At 43.5% G+C, this 18,425-nt stretch overlaps 1 protein-coding gene across 2 annotated transcripts in view; it reads right to left on the bottom strand.

Moving 5' to 3' along the window:
* The window catches only part of UFL1 (UFM1 specific ligase 1), a 911,566-nt gene that overhangs the window by 702,215 nt on the left and 190,926 nt on the right, over positions 1–18,425 (bottom strand). For both annotated transcript variants that reach the window (XM_044065765.1, XM_044065759.1), the window contains exon 3: positions 1,993–2,021. In XM_044065765.1, coding sequence (XP_043921700.1) covers positions 1,993–2,021 — 29 coding nt within the window. The remainder of the gene's footprint in view (positions 1–1,992; positions 2,022–18,425) is intronic.

Below are 18,425 nucleotides of genomic sequence, written 5' to 3' on the forward strand. Positions count from 1 at the left end.
ATATCTAGTTGTCCATGCAGATCTTCATCCCAGTTATTTCATTTTCTGCATTCCATTTTAACAGCAAATTCAGGACTTGCTTCTATAATTACAACTGAATGATCAGAAGTTTGCTTTCTATTTGACATGCAAACATGAAATCTACAGAAGAATTCTTCAAAGTCAATTTAGTGTACTGGAAACCGCTTTTCAATCTGTGGCTGATATGATCAAAAGTATGTTCAAGTTTTGCTTTTCCTAAATCTGAAGATATTACTGAAAGTGTATGTTTGCTTACTGCAATAAAACACAACACAGACATGATCATCAATTAACCAGAATAGCTTCCATAACCTAATGAACATTCTGCAAACAAATGCTTGTAATGTGATAGGTTGAAAATCTGCTGTGCCTTTGCTTTGCTTGAATGAATCTTGGACTTGTGTACTTAAGACACAAAAAATGAATTCATGTACGGTTACATGCCAGAGTGGCAAGAAATGAAACGCAAACACAATGACTTTGCCAAGTCAAGGTTATGATACTGAATTAGTTCACTTAATATTTGTGCACACACGTGTACAAGATCAAGGTAGTACAGCACAGAAGGTCAAAGTCATGAGTTGTTCTGTGCTTCACACTGTAGTTCTGGATTTGAATCTCACACTTTATATATGCATACTGATCAACTCATGTAATTCATTAAACCAGATGGAAAGCTTAGGTCACTTCCGTAAAAAAATTAGTTGTGCTTCACCAGCCATGTATTAAAATCACCCATCCTCCATTCCTCATGGATTTCATTCAGGGAACTTGGTTACCTTACAAAATGGCCAATGGTATCTCCAGCTCACTCACAGTCCTCCCAGATAGCTTACAAAATGGCCAATGGTATCTCCATCTCACTCACAGTCCTCCCAGACAGCTTACAAAATGGCCAATTGCATATCCAGCTCACTCACAGTCCTCCCAGATAGCTTACAAAATGGCCAATGGTATCTCCAGCTCACTCACAGTCCTCCCAGATAGCTTACAAAATGGCCAATGGTATCTCCAGCTCACTCACAGCCCTCCCAGATAGCTTTCAAAATGGCCAATTCTAACTCCAGCTCACTCACAGTCCTCCCAGATAGCTTATAAAATGGCCAATGGTATCTCCATCTCACTCACAGTCCTCCCAGATAGCTTACAAAATGGACAATGGTATCTCCAGCTCACTCACAGTCCTCCTAGTTAGCTTAAAATGGCCAATGGTATCTCCATCTCATTCTCAGTCCTCCCAGATTGCTTACAAAATGGCCAATGGTATCTACAGCTCACTCACAGTCCTCCCAGATAGCTTACAAAATGGCCAATGGTATCTCCACCTCACTCACAGTCCTCCCAGATAGCTTACAAAATGTCCAATGGTATCTCCAGCTCACTCACAGTCCTCCCAGATAGCTTACAAAATGGCCAATGGTATCTCCATCTCACTCACAGTCCTCCCAGCTATTGAACAATCACAAATATCACATTTACAATTAATTATTCAATGTCATTTCTACACAATACCTTTACCTTCTTCCTTCAAGGTCTTCAAAGGCCAACGCCATACTGTGATACAACTCTGAATTTCTTAGTCAAAAAGCTAATATTTAACAGAAGTATTAGTTTCAAACTTCCAGATTTACTTATTAAGTAGCAAAACAAAAAAAAAATGAATTGATAAAAACATTTTTAAATTGATATCATATAATACAGCATTCATTCTTTTCACCCTTGCATCATCTTACTGTATTTCTCTGCGCCTCTAAATGCAAAACTCTGAAATCAGGATACACTAAAACACTGTCCTAACTACAGTGAGAATAATGGTAAAAGGAAACCTTTCAGCAGCCAATGACAGTGTCACAAGCATAAAATCTGGCCATGAATTTAATCCAAAGAAAACATTTCTAAAAAGCTAGTAGTAGGATTGTTATTTCAAGTTACACACTATCCCTACTTTAATGCAGCATGCAGAAGGCTTACCTGATGCAAGTCCACAACATTTATCCGACCTAAAACAACAGAGAAAAGCACAGTATGAGGAAATCTCTAAATTTACCAAAACTCATAGTGCTTAATTAGGGCTAATGCTTCCAATCACCAATGAAGTAGGAGGAGGAGTGCACATCTAATAAAAATATACACTAAAATGCAGACTTCTGCAACTTTTTATTACACAGGTAAAAACAATAACTACATATTTTATAATAAATTAAAGATTAGGCAAAAAGTAGAAGTCAGGGGAAGCAATTCTGGCACTGCACTCCACTTTACAAAGACACAAGTGGTATGATATAATCACTCTGTTCTCCATTCAGCACTAAAGAGTACAGAAAGTACAGTTGTGTACACTTACCATAAATGTAGATGTTAGAGTGTATTCACTGTTGCAGTCATCACATTTGAGTTATCTGCCTGCAGGTAGCCCTCAGTCGGCCAGAATACCAGAGTCTTGGGAATTCTGCGTCGGATGCTGTTGCTTCTTCCATGACATCAGGTCGTCAGGGGTATAAAACATGCAGCAGTTTTTCTTGCCCCAGATGTCAGGAGCCCCTACAATAGGAAGCAATTACATGGTGTGGAACACCCCCAGTAGAAAGTAAATACCAATGTTATAGGATATGCCAAACAAAAAAGATAAGTAGGCAGGTGATCCGCTGTGGTGACCCCTAACCGGGAAAAGCCGAAAGAAGAAGAAGTATAGAAAAGTCAGGGGGCTGGAGAGAGGGTAACCAGGACTGCAACAGTGAATACACTCGAACATCTACATTTATGGTAAGTGTACACAACTGTACTATGTTCTTCGTGTTTCACTGTTGTAGTCATCAGATTTGGGGTGATTCCCAAAACTGAGGATGGGTGGAGGCAGTCAAGAAGCATTAGGGCTGGCAAGCAGGCCCTGTAAGACTTCTGTGACAAATAAAGCCCTAGATTTAGAAAAGATAGGTAAGTGGTAATGCTTGATGAAGGTGTGTAAAGAGTTCCAGGTTGCAGCTTCCAGGATGTCCCTGGTAGGGACTCCCCTGAGAAATGCTGTAGAGGTTGAATGTGTTCTGATCCCCTGTGGGGTAGGTTTCCCATGGTGTTTGTAGCAGAAATAGCAAAGCTAACTAGCAGCTATTCAGATTTTCTGAAAGGCTAAGTCCTGTCCGGATAGAACCTAAGCTGCCTGTGCACGTCCAGGGAGTGCAAAATCCTTTCCCCTTTATTCTGAGGATTAGGGAAAAAGGTTGTCAAATGAATGGATTGGTTTAAAGCCACACTAGACACCACCTTGGGCATAAATGACGGGTTAGTCCTCAGGGAAACCCTGTCCGCATGGAAGATAATGAAGGGTTCCACGGCAATAAGGGACTGCAATTCAGACACTCTTCTTGCTGAAGTGATGGCTAGAAGTAAAGCTGTTTTCCAGGAGAGGACTTTTAACTCTGCTGAGGCATCAGGTTCAAAGGGTGGAAGCGTGAGTTTTTCCAATACAAAGTTAAGGTCCCAGACCGGAGTGGGAGCTCTCCTGGGGGGTCTTACATTTTTGGCTCCTCTCAGGAACTGTTTGACCAGAGGATGAGAGAAGAGGGGTGGCTCAGTATTATAATGAGCTGAGATGGCATATGCATGAATCTTAATTGAAGAGAAGGATAGGCCTTTGTGGAGCATTTCTGTTAAGCAATCTAGTATACGAGGTAAGCTGGGCACAGTTGTGTCCATTCCTTGAGACTGGCTACAAGAACAGTATCTTTTCCACTTTTCTGAATAGGATTTTCTAGTACTAAGCCTCCTTGCTCAAGGATGACATCCAGCACCTGTTTACTGAGGGTTGCTGGTGATAAGTTCAGGGGATGAGCCAGGCTGCTAGGTTCAAGGTTTGTAGCTGAGGATGCAAAATCTGGCCCTCCTGCTGGGACAGCAGGGAGGGGGTCTGAGGCAGGTGCTATGGTAGCAGTACTGTCAGATTGCACAAAAGTGGGTACCAGTGCTGGCGTGGCCAGTCTGGTGCAATCAGAACTGTCCTTGGCTTGTCCTGTTTGATCTTTAGTAGAACCTTCGAGAGGAAAGGCAGAGGGGGAAAGGCATAGATTGAGAGGTTTTCCCATGTAAAGGAGAGGGCATCCACTTTCAATGCTTGGCTGTGGGGAGTTCTGGTGCAATATTTGCTCAACTGATAGTTCCGAGGGGAAGCAAAGAGGTCCACCTCTGCTGCCCCCCACCTGTGGATCAGAAGCTTGAATGATTTGGGTTCTAGTTTCCACTCATGTGGGTCTATTAGATTTCTGCGTAAGTCGTCTGCCAGTGAAGTTAGTTTGCCTGGCAGGAATTGAGCTTGCAGGTGCACTTGATTGCTCAAGGCTGTGTTCCATAGAATCATGGCTAACCTGCAGAGTGGGTAGGAATGGGTTCCCTCCTGCTTGTTTATGTACCATATATAACTGTGGTGTTGTCTGTCTTTATCAATAGTTACCCTGGAAGAATAAGGCATTTGAAGGCTGTCAGAGCATTCTGCACAGCTAACATTTCTTTTTGGTTGATATGCATGTGCATTTGCTTTGGGCTCCATTTGCCTTGAATGCAATGTCCTGCCATGTGAGCCCCCCATGCACAGTCTGATGTGTCTGTTGTTAGGGTTTGGGTGGGGGGGTTGAGTGAAAGGGAGTCCTTTGTTGTGGTAGCAGGCCTCTGCCCACTAAAGGAACTCTGTCCTCAGGCAAGGAATGATAGGAATCAATGTTTCCAGGTCCTGAGAATGTTGACACCAGAGACTTTTTAAGTACCATTGAAGTTTCCTCATATGCAGTCTTGCATATGGAATTAGTAGAATGCAACAGGCCATGAACCCCAGGGCTTGCAGTATATTTTTTGCAGATAGCTGGGTTTTGGTGGCCAATAGATTGAAGTAGTTTGTCAAATAAATTTGTTTTTCTCGAGTGAGGAATGCCATCTGGGAAGTTGTGTTCAAGCTTGCTCCCAGGAATACAATCTGTTGGCCGGGTACCAGATGCGATTTCTTTTCATTGATTGTGTACCCCAGTGAAGTGAGAAGTCTCTTTACAAATGTCAGGTGCTGCAGTAGCAATTCCTGATGTCTGCCTGAATCAGGTGATGGTCCAAGTGTGGGTAAATTTGAATTTTTCTCTGCCTGCAATATGCAATGGCTGGAGCTAGGCATTTTGTGAATATCCTGGGCACAGTGGATAAGCCAAAGGGAAGTGCAGAGAACTGATAGTGCATACAGCCTGCCCTGAAATGCAGATATTTCCTGCAAGATTCCCTTATGGGGATGTGCAGATAAGCTTTTTTTAAGTCCAGGGTGGCTAGCCAGGAGTCATTGGCTAGCATAGGAAGCAGCAGTTGGAGAGTAAGCATTTTGAACCTTGGAACCACCAGGAAGGTGTTGAGAATAGACAGATCCAGGATAGGGCGCCAAGAGTTTTCTTTTCTAGGCACCAGAAACAGTCTGGAGTAAAAACCTTGTCCCCTTTGCTCTGCTGGGACAGGCTGAATAGCCTTGATACTTAGAAAAGAAAGTACTTGCTTTAGGGCCTCTGCCCACTGGTCTGGAGGGAGGTCTGGCCATCTACTTGGGGTTGGCAGTGAGTGGAAGTAGAATCTGTATCCCTGGGATACAATGTTCAAGACCGATCTGTCCTGGTGATGCACTCCCAGTTTTTTGCATGCAGGGTGTGTTTTCCTCCTAAGGGTGCAAGTACTTGGGCAAGGCTTGGAAGAGTTAAGGATAAAGAATTATTTTCACTGCCTTTCATTAGCAACTGCTTATTCTCACTGAAAAGTGAGTTTGTAACTACTCTACTACCTTTAAAAAGCTTGTTATTGCATTTTTACTTACCTGCACTTTAAAAGTTGTTTTTGTGTTTAATTTAACTGTTTTAGGCTGCCCACTCAATTTACTGTGTTTTCCTGTTAATATCTGCTACTGTTTAAAAAAAAATAAAATGTATATATATATATATATATATATATATATATATATATATATATATATATATATATATATATCCTTGTTTCCCGCCTTTTCTGAGCTAGAATAGTCCTGAGTTCAGGTTTGCTGAATTCTGGGCTTTTGTACAAGTTCCTGTGTTGCCCATATCCTTACTTGGATAGGAGGAAGCTTCTCTGTTCACCAGTGAGAGTGGGGAGCTTTGAGCAGCCTATCTGTCCCTGAAGGAGTGGTCTCAGCCCAGAAACTAGTTGTTTATTGGCTGTTTTGGGCTAATTCCTAGCTCCTTCAAGTCCCCTGCTTTAAAACCCGCTTTAGCGCGGTTTTGTGCGATTTTGCACATCGCGCAACGTCGCGCAGTGCTGCTTAAGCAGATTTAATCTATTCCCGGCTCCACAAAGTCTGCTCTTCATTTTTTCCCTTAGAACTAGTCTATCTTGCAAAATAAGCACTCAATCTTCTTTCTACAGCCCGGCACTTGCTTAAATGTCTCAGTAAAGCACTAACAAAGTTTAGCACTACACTCCCCTATATTATACAGTAGTACAAGGCTCCCTATTCGTCCACTCCAGACAATCAACACTCAGTTCTGTAAACCATCCAAGCATGTCCAAACAGCAGTTTCAGGTATACTCTCCAGTCCAGTTGGTGAATCTGGGAATCCTGAGGAAATGTTACAATTGCCTTATGTACACGGACAACCCTCTCTTCCTTCCAACAAACACAAATATATGTGAGAGATGCAACTATACAGCCAAACTGGAGGCCGGGCTCTCGCAACCCAAGACTGGCACAGCCAGTCAGGAGGTGAAGGAAGACACTCACACCACACAACCAGTCTCACACAGACAAATCGTACCAGCAAACAAGACACACAAACTCAACATACGTGGAGGCTCTAAATAAAAATATGCCAAAACAACAGAGACCTCCAAAGCAGACACCCAAGCAACCACTACCACACAACATCATCCACGTAACATATACTTCACAAAGCCAGTGTGCCAAACAGTCACAGCCCCTAAGGCTAAATAACACACCTAATACACTAGTAATTGGAGACTCTATTGTCAGGCAAACTGACATCCCACTCACTAGACTGAACAAGGAGAAGGTCACTGTAAGCTGCCTGTCAGGTGCCAGGATCCGCCACATAACACAAGCACTCAGGTCACTCCACAGCAGGTACAAATATGACTCTGTCATTGTCCATGTTGGTGTGAATGACCTGAGACGTACCTCCCCGCACTACATGAAAAGAGACAGAGGAGCTCTCTGATCATGTAGCCCAGGCCGGTATGACCCTGACCAGCATCTTACCCTCACCAAGAATGATGCCACAGTATAAAGACAAAATGATCAATTTTAACAATTGGCTAAACTATTGGTGACATTCAAAGGGGATCCAGTACCTGTCAGCTTGGGATGACATGCTCGACAAGCCACGCTGCTTCACCAGAGATGGCTTGCACCTGTCACCCTTGGGCTTTCGAATACTGGCAAAGGCTCTTGTCACCCCCATAGTGCGTTTTTTAGGCAAGGCTCAGAGGACAAAACCACCTCCATAGACAATACCAGAAACAAAAAAACTAATGCTACTCAATGCCAGAAGTCTAAACCTCAAATGCACGCACTCGAGGCACTCCTCAGCATGGAGAAGATCGATATCTGCGCAGTAACAGAAACCTGGTTCAAGGCTCCAGAGAGCAACCCAGCATTACCAGGATACAACTCATACCACTCCTTTCGGCCCCAGAACTCGGATCGAAATATTAAAGGCGGGGGAGTATCCTTCTTCATCAAGGATACTCACACCTCCAGGTTAGTGTCATTGCATGAGGCAGAGGAGACCATCCATGTGCAACTAACAGTAGGTAAAACTGCTTTTCAGTTTGTAGCCTGCTACAGATCACCCACCCAGACTCAGGACCACCACTTGGCATTCCTGAGAACATTGAAAAATATGAAGGTCTCACCAAACACCATGATATTGGGTGACTTCAACTACCCAAACATCGACTGGGAAAACTATTCAAGCCCCAACTCCTTTTCCCTACGGTTCCATGAGTTTATAAACTCAAATGCCTTGGAACAACTGGTCACCACTCCCACAAGAGGGGACATATTGGACTTGGTCATCACCAACATGGGGGCCAAATGCTCCATACCAGAGGTAAACCCCTCGTTGGTAAGATCAGACCATAAACTAATCACAATGGACATCCATATCCCGACCCCACCCCCAGCAAAGGAAACCACTGTGAAAAATTTCTCAAAAGCAAACTTCACACTCCTCAAGACTGAGGTGGAAAATTTCAAAGCCCCCGAGCATATGGAAAATGCTACCCAAACCGCAAAGTCCTATGCAACTGCACTCTATGAGCACCTTCAGGAATGCATGGATCATGCCATCCCAAGTAAAACCAAGACTCATTCCTCTAAAAACAGGAGACCAGTCTGGTGGACCCATGCCATAAATAAGCTATACAACAGAAGGAGGAAACTATTGCATGTACGGGCAAAATCCCAAAAAGGGAGGTCATCCCTGATCAGTACTAGTAAGAAACTTCGATCCCTCATAAAATCATCAAAGGCTAGCTTTGAAAGAAAAATCGCCAAAAACTCTAAAGACAATCACAAGGCATTCTTTAGCTACGTCAAGAATCTGGGTGGCAATTCTCAGATATGCTCTGAGCTGGAGCAAAATGGCACAAAATACACTGAACCCACTGACATAGCCAACATCCTGGCGGACAGGTTCAGTGCAAACTTTACCCCCCCCCTTCCCTCCAAAAGAGCCAGTGTCTGTCCCAGAAGAATGCAATCCCCCGGACATCACAGACATACAGGTGAAAGCAGCTCTCAAAAAAGTAAAAAATACAGCATCAATGGGGCCGGATGGTATCCCGGGCTGTCTCTTACAGGAGCTCCAAAACAAACTAAACCCTCACATAAATTCACTGTTCTAACTCAGCCTTACCTCAGGTTATGTACCCGAAGAATGGTGTACAGCAACAGTGATCCCGCTCGACAAAGGTGGCGCCACAACGGATCCAGGGAACTATCGCCCTATAAGCCTGACAAGCCTGGTCTGCAAGGCTATGGAGCGCATCATCATGCATCTCATAAACAGGGACATTGGGAACCTCCAAACACTGGACCCTACCCAATTCGGCTTTGTTAAGGGCAGATCTTGTCTCTTAAATCTAGTTGACATCTTTGAAATAGTAACCAAAGCCACAGATGAGGGAAAGGTAGTCCACACAACCTACCTGGACCTCGCAAAGGCCTTCAACACAATACCCCACTCTGGCATCATAAACAAGCTTACCAGCTTAAATATTAACCCATATGTCACAAGATGGGTTGCAAACTGGCTCAGGGATAGAACTCACATGGTCAGAGTCGTGGGTGCCATGTCTGACTCTAAACCGGTTACAAGTGGCGTCCCACAGGGCTCAGTCCTGGGACCCCTCTTGTTCAGTATATATTTCTCTGAGGTACAGGCAAACACGGGAGGACTATGGCTTACCAAGTTCGCAGATGATTGCAAACTGGGAGCCATAATTGACTCACCGGCTGACATAAGCATCCTCCAGAAGGGCCTTACGGAGACGGATACCTGGTGTCAGAACCATGGCCTCAAGCTAAATGCCAAAAAGTGCATAGTCATCCCCTTTGGGAAAAACAAAGTGCCCACAAACTACCACATAGGAGGTAATCCACTAAGTATGGAAGAAGTAATTAGAGATCTGGGGACCCAAGTAGACAGCAACCTCACCTTTCACAATCACATTGCCAAAGTGGTTAGAAAAACCTTCTATATAGCTCACCTAATCACAAAAGGGTTCACATCTAGAACAAGAGAGGTCATTGTGCCCCTCTACTCATCATTCATCAGGCCCATAATTGAGTACAATGCCCCATTTGGGATGTACCTTACCAGACACCTGCAACAGCTGGAGAGACCTCAAAAATACCTCACCAAGAGGATTGTGGGCCTCAAACAGATGCCCTATGCAGCTCGACTAAAGAAACTCCAGCTCTACTCAGTTGCCTACCGCCTACTCAGAGGTGATCTCTGCCTGACATACAAGGCCATGTCTAACCCAGAATTGTTGGGCATGCTCCACCTCAAGAAAACCAAATCCATCAGAGCTACACGCTCCAGGGATCTAAACCTTAGCACAACAATAAACAGGACATGCTGAAGGGATAGATTCATATCCCAAAGGCTTCCCTCGCTCTGGAATAGAATCCCAGTCCATGTTAGGCAGAGCCCCTCGCTGACCCTCTTCAAGAGAAATCTTGATGAGTGGATGGGAAATCGTAAATTTACTCCCGGGATCACTTCTATGGCCCTGCTGGACAGAGGCTCAGGAATCTAGACTATAAGGGAGGCGAAAGCCAACACATTCTGGCTAGGCTTGTAAATGCCCTAGGGCAGATAGCCTAGTAACTACCTATGAACCTATAAGTCATTGAGAGATTTTACAATAGGAAGGTGGCTTACTACTCCCTGTTTTAAAGGTGGGAGCACTCCATTGCTTAGATCTGTGCATACCCTGAGACTTTAATCTTGGTGGTCTGCTGCCCCTGGGCTTGGACTGAGAAGGTCTGGGAGGGACTGGAAAGGACCAGTTTTTAGAAGGCCAATGCCTATTGAATATAGGTGGCTGTACATGTAGGAAATCTTTAACAGTTTGCATGCATTTAGCTTTTTCCTCCATCTTTTTGAGGACTTCTTCTGCTTTATTTCCAAACAGGCGTTCTTGGTTTAATGGCGCATCTAGTAATTTTGCTTTGACATGGTCTGTCAAGATTTGTTCCTTAAGCCAAGCATGCCTTCTAAGAACAAACCCTGTGGCAGAAGCCCTGCAAGATGCTTCTAAGGCATCAAAACCACATTGCAAAGTATGTTTTCCAATTTGGTTAGCAGAATGCACTAACTCTTGTAAATCTTTATGTTCTGCACTATCAGGAATCAACATCATTTTCTGTTTAATTAGCTCCTTAATATACTGCTGATACTTTAACATATGAAACTGGCAATTTAAAACCCTGATGGCAAGAGTAGCAGAGGTGTATGCCATCTTACCCCATCTGTCTAAAGCCCTAGAGTCCCTGTCTGAAGGGGTAGGGTTTTTGGCTGTTGTAGCCTTAATGCCTTTAGGTCCCTGGGAAATGGTCTCTGGATCCACAGTAGGATTCTTAAAGAGGAATTTGTGGAAGTCAGGTACTCTGTAATACCTGTCAGGTTTCCTGGGAGCTGGAGGCAAAGTATCAGGGGTAAGGCTGGATTCCAAGAAGACATCATCTACAATTTCCAGAACAGGAGGGATAGTTAGAGGCCTGTGCTGAGGCAATTTTAAAAATTCCCTGAGTCTCTTTTTGGACTGTGGGTAGTCCTGGTACTCCCAGCGGAAATGCTCTCTAAGGGTATGCAGGGTTTCAACAAAAGAAAAATCTTCTGGTGGGGAAGCAGAGGGAATGAAATCCTCTGCATCAGAATCCTCATAGGTAGATAAGGGTATGTCCTAGTAATCAGAAGGATCAGAGTCAACAAACTCATGATCTGAAGAATCAGAATGAAAATCAGTTCTTGGTCTTTTTGAGGGGGAAGGCTGGCTTCCCCTAATTAAAGTTATAAAATCTTCAGCCATTCTAAGCATTTGTTTCTGAGGCATGTGGGCCTGAGAATGCGCTTTGGTCATCGGTTTCCTAGACGTAGTGCGAACTCTGGACCTGAGAAATTCTGTATTTTTGGTTTGAAACAAAGTGGTCGGTTTAATATGAAAATCGGAAGCCCTGAATACACCCTCAGAAGCCGGTGCCTGCACAGCGGCTCCAGACTCATCCAAGGTAAAAACATCCGCAGGTTCCATAGTCGAAGAAGCATCCCGCGGCATACCCAACTCCGAATGGGTCTCAGTAGAAGCTAATCTGTAGAAGCGGGTATCAGGGGCTGTGAAAGCGCCTCAATGAGTACCGGTGGACTGGCAACTAGCTTAACGGAAGCCTCGTCAGCAGTTTTGGACCTATGTGGTCTGTCTCTGTCTTTATCCTTACATTTTTTAGGAAGATCGGTAGTCGGATGACTTATCAAAGCCATTTCGGAATATGGTGCTCTGCAACAGTAATTTTGCCTGTTTGTTGTTATTTTGTTAACCAGATCAATCAGTTCATTAAAATGGGCCTTTTCAGACAAGACCTAGGCCAATGGCAAAATGAACATGATTTAAGTCCAGGAACATATAATCAGAAAGTAGGCAACAATGATATTTAGCAGACTGATTGCTTTTAAGTCCAACTTTCACTCAACTGGGCTATCTCATGTAACCCAGTCTGGGTAACTGTATACCAGCTACTGAGACAGGATTACGACTGGCATACTCTGGCCGATAGGGATGCAAAGACTCCCACCTACCATTAGCATGAGTCCCTGTCATAGATCAGGGCAGACTGGTCCTCAACCCACTTAGTAATGACAATACCCCTGCCCCTTATCAGTCAACATGAAGAAATTATCTAGAGCCAAATTTTACACTGCCAATGAGCTAGCCCTAATGCAGTGTGCACCCTGCGGTCTATGTTCTACTGTCTAGAAGATACTGCTCAAGACAAGTGATGCCTAAAACAGTTGGTCCTCAAGACTCTTCCCCCAGTAGGTACTGTCTACAGTTTGTGCTGCTGCTCACAGCCCTGTTCACTTTGGGTAGGCAGACACCTCAGTTCAACAGAGAGGGCTGGTTTGAACCCAATGCCTTCCATCATTGAAGAAGGAACACCCACAATGTTTCTGGGAAGTGGGAAAAACTAAAAGCAGAGCGAGAGAGAGAACATGTTGTGACCACAGGCCAGGAACAAACATTGGACCATATGTATGTGAAGTGAAGATTTTAACTGCTATGCCAGTGTGCCCTCCAACAATGTTACTTTTTTAATCTATTGCCTACCTGCTTGTTACAGATGTATGTATATTTAGATATGTATATATGGATTCCCTTCACAAACTCGAAGTTTCAAATGGTTGAGAACATAAGATGGAAGTTTTGAAACTTTGAACGTTTTGAATGGAGATCGCCATACGGCACGGAACAGGAAATTTACCATTCACTGTAGTGCGATCTCGTAGTTGATATATTTATTTAGCAGGGGGTGTGGGGGTGCAGGGGGCTTACCCCCCAGCAAAAACGTAAAAAAAAAAGTGTTTTTGTTTTTATTTTTTTAGTACAATTTCAAGTTTCAAAACTTTGATCTTATGGTCTCAACTATTTGCAGTTCAAAGTTTTGAAACTTTGATCTTATGAAGTAGATATATGTGCCACATAGCATAAATATAAAACTGTACTGGACAATATCAGCAGATATGTGGACAACAGATACAAATAGTACGCAGGTAAGCAACAAACAACTGACATACACATCAAGTTTAAGTTCACTGTGGGAAAGAATGGTCAGAAGAAAAAAATGTAGAAGAGGATACCAGTCAGCACAGCCTCCAAAGCCAACTCACATGCTCAGTACAGTGAACACTACTTTTTACTGAGAATTGAATGATTATTCATACCAAAATGAAACACGGACAAGGCCTTTTTCCATTTCATCGTTTTCACTTACCATTAGCTAGACTACAGCTGGCAAAAGTGACTCGCTGTGGAAAAGATGCACATGGATAGATGGTTTGGCAAAACATAATGCTGGGTCACAACTAACAGATTTTTTAAATAAGGGTTAGACTGCTTGCATGCCAGAGTAAGTGAAAAGGTGGGAAAGCCTGACATTGTAAAATGTGTGTGCTTGGTTCCTGGTACCTAAAATGAGTTAAAGTTAGAAGCCAAAACGATGCAAACAAGTATTTTTTTTCTTTGGCTTACTAATTTTTCTTTTTTTTTTTTTTTGGCAATTTTGTCAATTTTGTCAGACCATGTAGAATAATGACCATCTATCTGCAGGTTAATGTTTAGCTCACAGATTTATGCTGAGAACAAAACACTTAGCCAAATATTTAACCTTCAGGTGTCTTGATCTGTGATTTTAGTCTTGATTTTTTTTTTTTGATGAGCACTATCTGGGTCTTGATGCAAGAAACACAGCAATCACATCAAAGTGCACACAGTATGCAAAGCAGGATCCCAAGAGTAGCTCCCAAGTCATTATGGAGGTATTTTTCCCCTTTGTGTGGAGTAACAGCTGTGTTTTTAAAAGCTACAACAGTGTGTGTACGCTTCTTTGGCTTAAAGATGTGTAATGTTGCAAAGTCATTAATGTCACATTACAGACAACCAGAGGTACAGGCCTTGACTATTGTAGTTGTTTTTTGAAAAAGAAAATGCCTTATTTTAACATACCTCTAATTTTATTTCATAAACAAACAACATGTGTGCACGTTTTATAGGGAGATGAGTATGCTTCATAGCAGTCACTCTAGAAATGTAATCCTGAAACCCACATGTTAACTTCACGGGGTAGATTCCTTGCCTCTGAACCTAAAGTCCAACCTAATATTTTTAGCTCTGATATTTTAATACAGAGCCATAACTTGCTGGAAGCAGGCATTCATTTTACCAGTGCAGAAAATGAGCCAAGCAACAGGAATTTGCAAATAGGAATAATTATTACAAACTTGCATAAAAGACATAGAGAAAATCTGCAAAATCATCTGATGCGAGTTCAAATAATGAGAATTTCGAAATCAATTCAAGCGTCTGCTTTTGGAAACCTTGATCAGTGTAATTATTCTAGTCAGATAAATTCAATGCCAAGTGCTACAGGCAAGGGTAGAGGACAATAAAATCAATTGTATTTCCTTAAACAGAGGAGCTTGTTGAAACAGTTACAGTGGTATATGCATGTTGTGTAACACAAACTCAAGAGAAGATTCAAATTGTATTTCCTAGTTGGGAATTGCATGCTGGACACCTAGAAGAAAGTACAGTTGTGTAAAATCTTCACCATAACAGCAGATGTCATTCTCTTCTGCCTTGCGGTATTCTTTACAGTAGGGATCCCCTGCCAAGAGCAGCCAGTATACCAAAGTCGTAGGTTGTAATAGGGATGTCATCTATCACACGTATGCTGCCCATACACGTGTAGGGCATAAATGTGACGTATGAGCGGTACATCCTCAGAAAGTACAGTTGTGTACACTTACCATAAATGTAGATGTTCGAGTGTATTCACTGTTGCACTCATTACATTTGGGTTATCTGCTTGCAGGTAGCCCTCAGCCGGCCTGAATATCAAAGTCTTGGGTCCTGTGTCGGAAGCTGTCTCTTCTTCCATGACGTCAGGTAGTCAGGGGTATAAAGCATGCAGCCGACGCCATTATATCAGTTTTTCTTGCCCCAGATGTCAGGTGCCCCCATAATGGGAAGCAATTATATACAAGGTTACATCTCCAACAAAAAGCAAATACACCAGAAAGCTTAAACACACTAAACAAGAAGAGAGGTATAGCCAAGAGAAGTCAGGGGGCTGGAAGGAGGGTAACCAGGACTGCAACAGTGAATACACTCGAACATCTACATTTATGGTAAGTTTACACAACTGTACTATGTTCTTCGTGTTTCACTTTTGCAGTCATTACATTTGGGTAGATTCCCAAAGCTAAGGAAGGGAGGAAGCAGTTAGAGAGCATTAGGACCAGCTATTAAGCCCTGCAAGACTGCAGTGGCAAAACCAGCTCTGGATTTAGAAAAAATAGGCATGTGGTAATGCTTGGTGAAGGTATGTACAGAACTCCAGGTAGCAGCTGCTAGGATGTCTCTGGTAGGGACACCTCTGAGAAAGGTTGTTGAAGTAGATGTGGCCTTGGTGGAATGTGATCTTATCCCCTGTGGGGTAGGTTTTCCATGGTGCTTATAGCAGAAATGAATGCAATGGCCTATCCACTTAGAAATGGTTTGCTTTGAAATAGCCTTCGCCTCTGCCGCTGTAGCAAAGGCAACTAGCAGCTGTTCAGTTTTCCTGAGAGGCTTAGTCCTGTCCAAATAAAATCTAAGTTGTCTGTCCACATCCAAAGAGTTCAGTATTCATTCTCCTTTGTTCTGTGGATTAGAAAAGAAGGTTGGCAAATGAATGGACTGATTAAGGGCCACACTGGATACCACCTTGGGCATAAAGGAAGGATTGGTCCTGAGGGACACCCTGTCTGCATGGAAGATGATGAAGGGCTCCACTGCCATGAGGGCCTGTAATTCAGAAACTCTTCTTGCTGAAGTGATGGCTAGAAGGAAGGCCATTTTCCAAGAAAGGAATTTCAACTCTGCAGTTGCAGCTGACTCAAAAGGATGTAGAGTGAGCTTTTCCAATACAAAGTTAATGTCCCAGGCTGGAGTAGGGGCTCTCCTGGGTGGTCTTAAATTTTTGGCCCCTCTGAGGAATTGTTTCAGCAGGGGGGTGAGAGAAGAGGGGTGGCTCAGTATTATAATGCGCTGAAATGGCTGAAGCATGAATTTTAATAGATGAGAAGGAAAGGCCCTTGTGGAGCATCTCTATTAAGTATTGAAGAATATGCGGTAAGCTGGGCACTGTTGTGCCCATCCCGAGTCTGGTTCCAGGAACAGTATCGTTTCCACTTTTCAGCATAGTATTTTCTAGTATTAGGCCTCCTTGCCTCCAGAATGACATCCAGTACTTGCTTACTGAGGGATGGTATTGGAGAGCTCAGGTAATTAGCCAGGCTGCAAGGTTCAGGGTTTGAAGCTGGGTGTGCAGAATCTGGCCCTCCTGCTTGGACAGCAGGGAAGGAATCTGAGGCAAGTGCTATGGTTCCAGCAGTGACATACTGTGCAAGAGGGGGTACCAGTGTTGGCATGGCCACTCTGATGCAATGAGTATTGTCCTTGGTTTGTCCTGTTTGATCTTTAGCAAAACTTTCGAGAGGAGAGGCAGAAGGGGAAAGGCATAAACTGAGAGTCTTTCCCAGGTGAAGGACAGGGCATCCACTTTCCAAGCTTGTCTGTGGGGAGTCCTTGTGCAGAATTTGTCCAATTGGTAGTTCTGAGGGGAGGCAAACAGGTCTATCTCTGGGCTCCCCCATTTGCTTCTCAAAATGTTGAATATCTTTGGTTCCAGTTTCCACTCATGTGGGTCCATAATATTTCTGCTTAGGTCGTCTGCCAGTGAATTTAGCTTGTCTGGCAGGAATTGAGCTTATAGGTGCACTTGGAAGCTCAAGGCTGTGTCCCACAGAGCCATGGCTAGTCTGCAGAGAAGGTAAGAGTGGGTTCCCCCCTGCTTGTTTATGTACCACATAACAGTGGTGCTGTCTGTCTTTATCAATAATTGTATGATAGGGATCATTGATTCCAGGTCCTGAGAATGTTGACACCATAGTCTTTTTAGATACCATTGTAGTTCCCTCATATGCAGTCTTGCATATGGAATTAGTAGGATGCAAGAGGCCATGAACTGGGCTTGCAGATAGCTGGGTCTTTGTGGCCAGCAGTTTGAAGTAGGCTGTCAAATAAACTTGTTTCTCTGGCATGAGGTAGGCCAAATGGGAAGTTATGTTCAAGCTTGCTCCCAGGAATACAATTTGTTGGCAGGGTACTACATGAGATTTATTTTCGTTTATGGTGTACCCCAGTGAGGTTAGCAGTTTCTTTACAAATGCCAGATGATTCAATAGCATGTCCTGGGTTTCTGCCTGAATTAGACAATCGTCCAGGTATGGGTATATTTGAATATTTCTTTGCCTGACAAATGCAATGACTGGAGCTAGGCACTTTGTGAATACCCTGGGCACAGTAGATAAGCCAAAGGGCAGTGCAGAGAACTGATAGTGCATGTAGCCTGTTCTGAAGAGTAGATATTTTCTGCAAGATTCCCTTATTGGAATGTGCAGGTAAGCTTCCTTTAAGTCCAATGTTGCCAACCAGGCATTTTTGCCTAGCATGGGAAGCAGCTGATTAAGAGTTAGCATTTTGAATTTTGGGATTACCAAAAAGGTGTTTAGAATAGAGAGATCCAGGATAGGACACCAGGAGTTGTCTTTTCTGGGTACCAGGAAAAGTCTTGAGTAAAAACCTTGTCCCCTTTCCTCTGCTGGGACAGGTTGAATAGCCCTGATACTTAGAAGAGAGAGAACCTGCTGTTGAGCCTCTGCCCAGAGATTTGGGGGTAGGTCTGGCCAATCATTTGGAGTTGGTAAGGTGTGGAAGTGGAATCTGTATCCTTGGGAAACTATATTTAAAACCCATTTGTCCTGGGTAAGGAGTTCCCAGTTTTTTGCATGCAGGGGGATCTTTCCCCCTAAGGGAGCAGGCAGTTGAGCAGGGCTTGGAAGGTTTAAGGTTAAGTCATTGTGACAGTTTACCATAGGGGGGTGTCTTACTTCTTCCAGCTTTGGAAGTAGGCTCCACCCACTGCTTAGGCCTGTGAGTACCTTGAGACTGTAGCCTAGGTGGTCTGCTGCTCCTGGGTTTGGACTGAGAAGGCCTGGAAGAGACAGGAAAGGACT

This window comes from Protopterus annectens, chromosome 1.part0 (genome assembly GCF_019279795.1).
Source record: "Protopterus annectens isolate FY-2018-M chromosome 1.part0, PAN1.0, whole genome shotgun sequence".
Classification (NCBI taxonomy): domain Eukaryota; kingdom Metazoa; phylum Chordata; order Ceratodontiformes; family Protopteridae; genus Protopterus; species Protopterus annectens.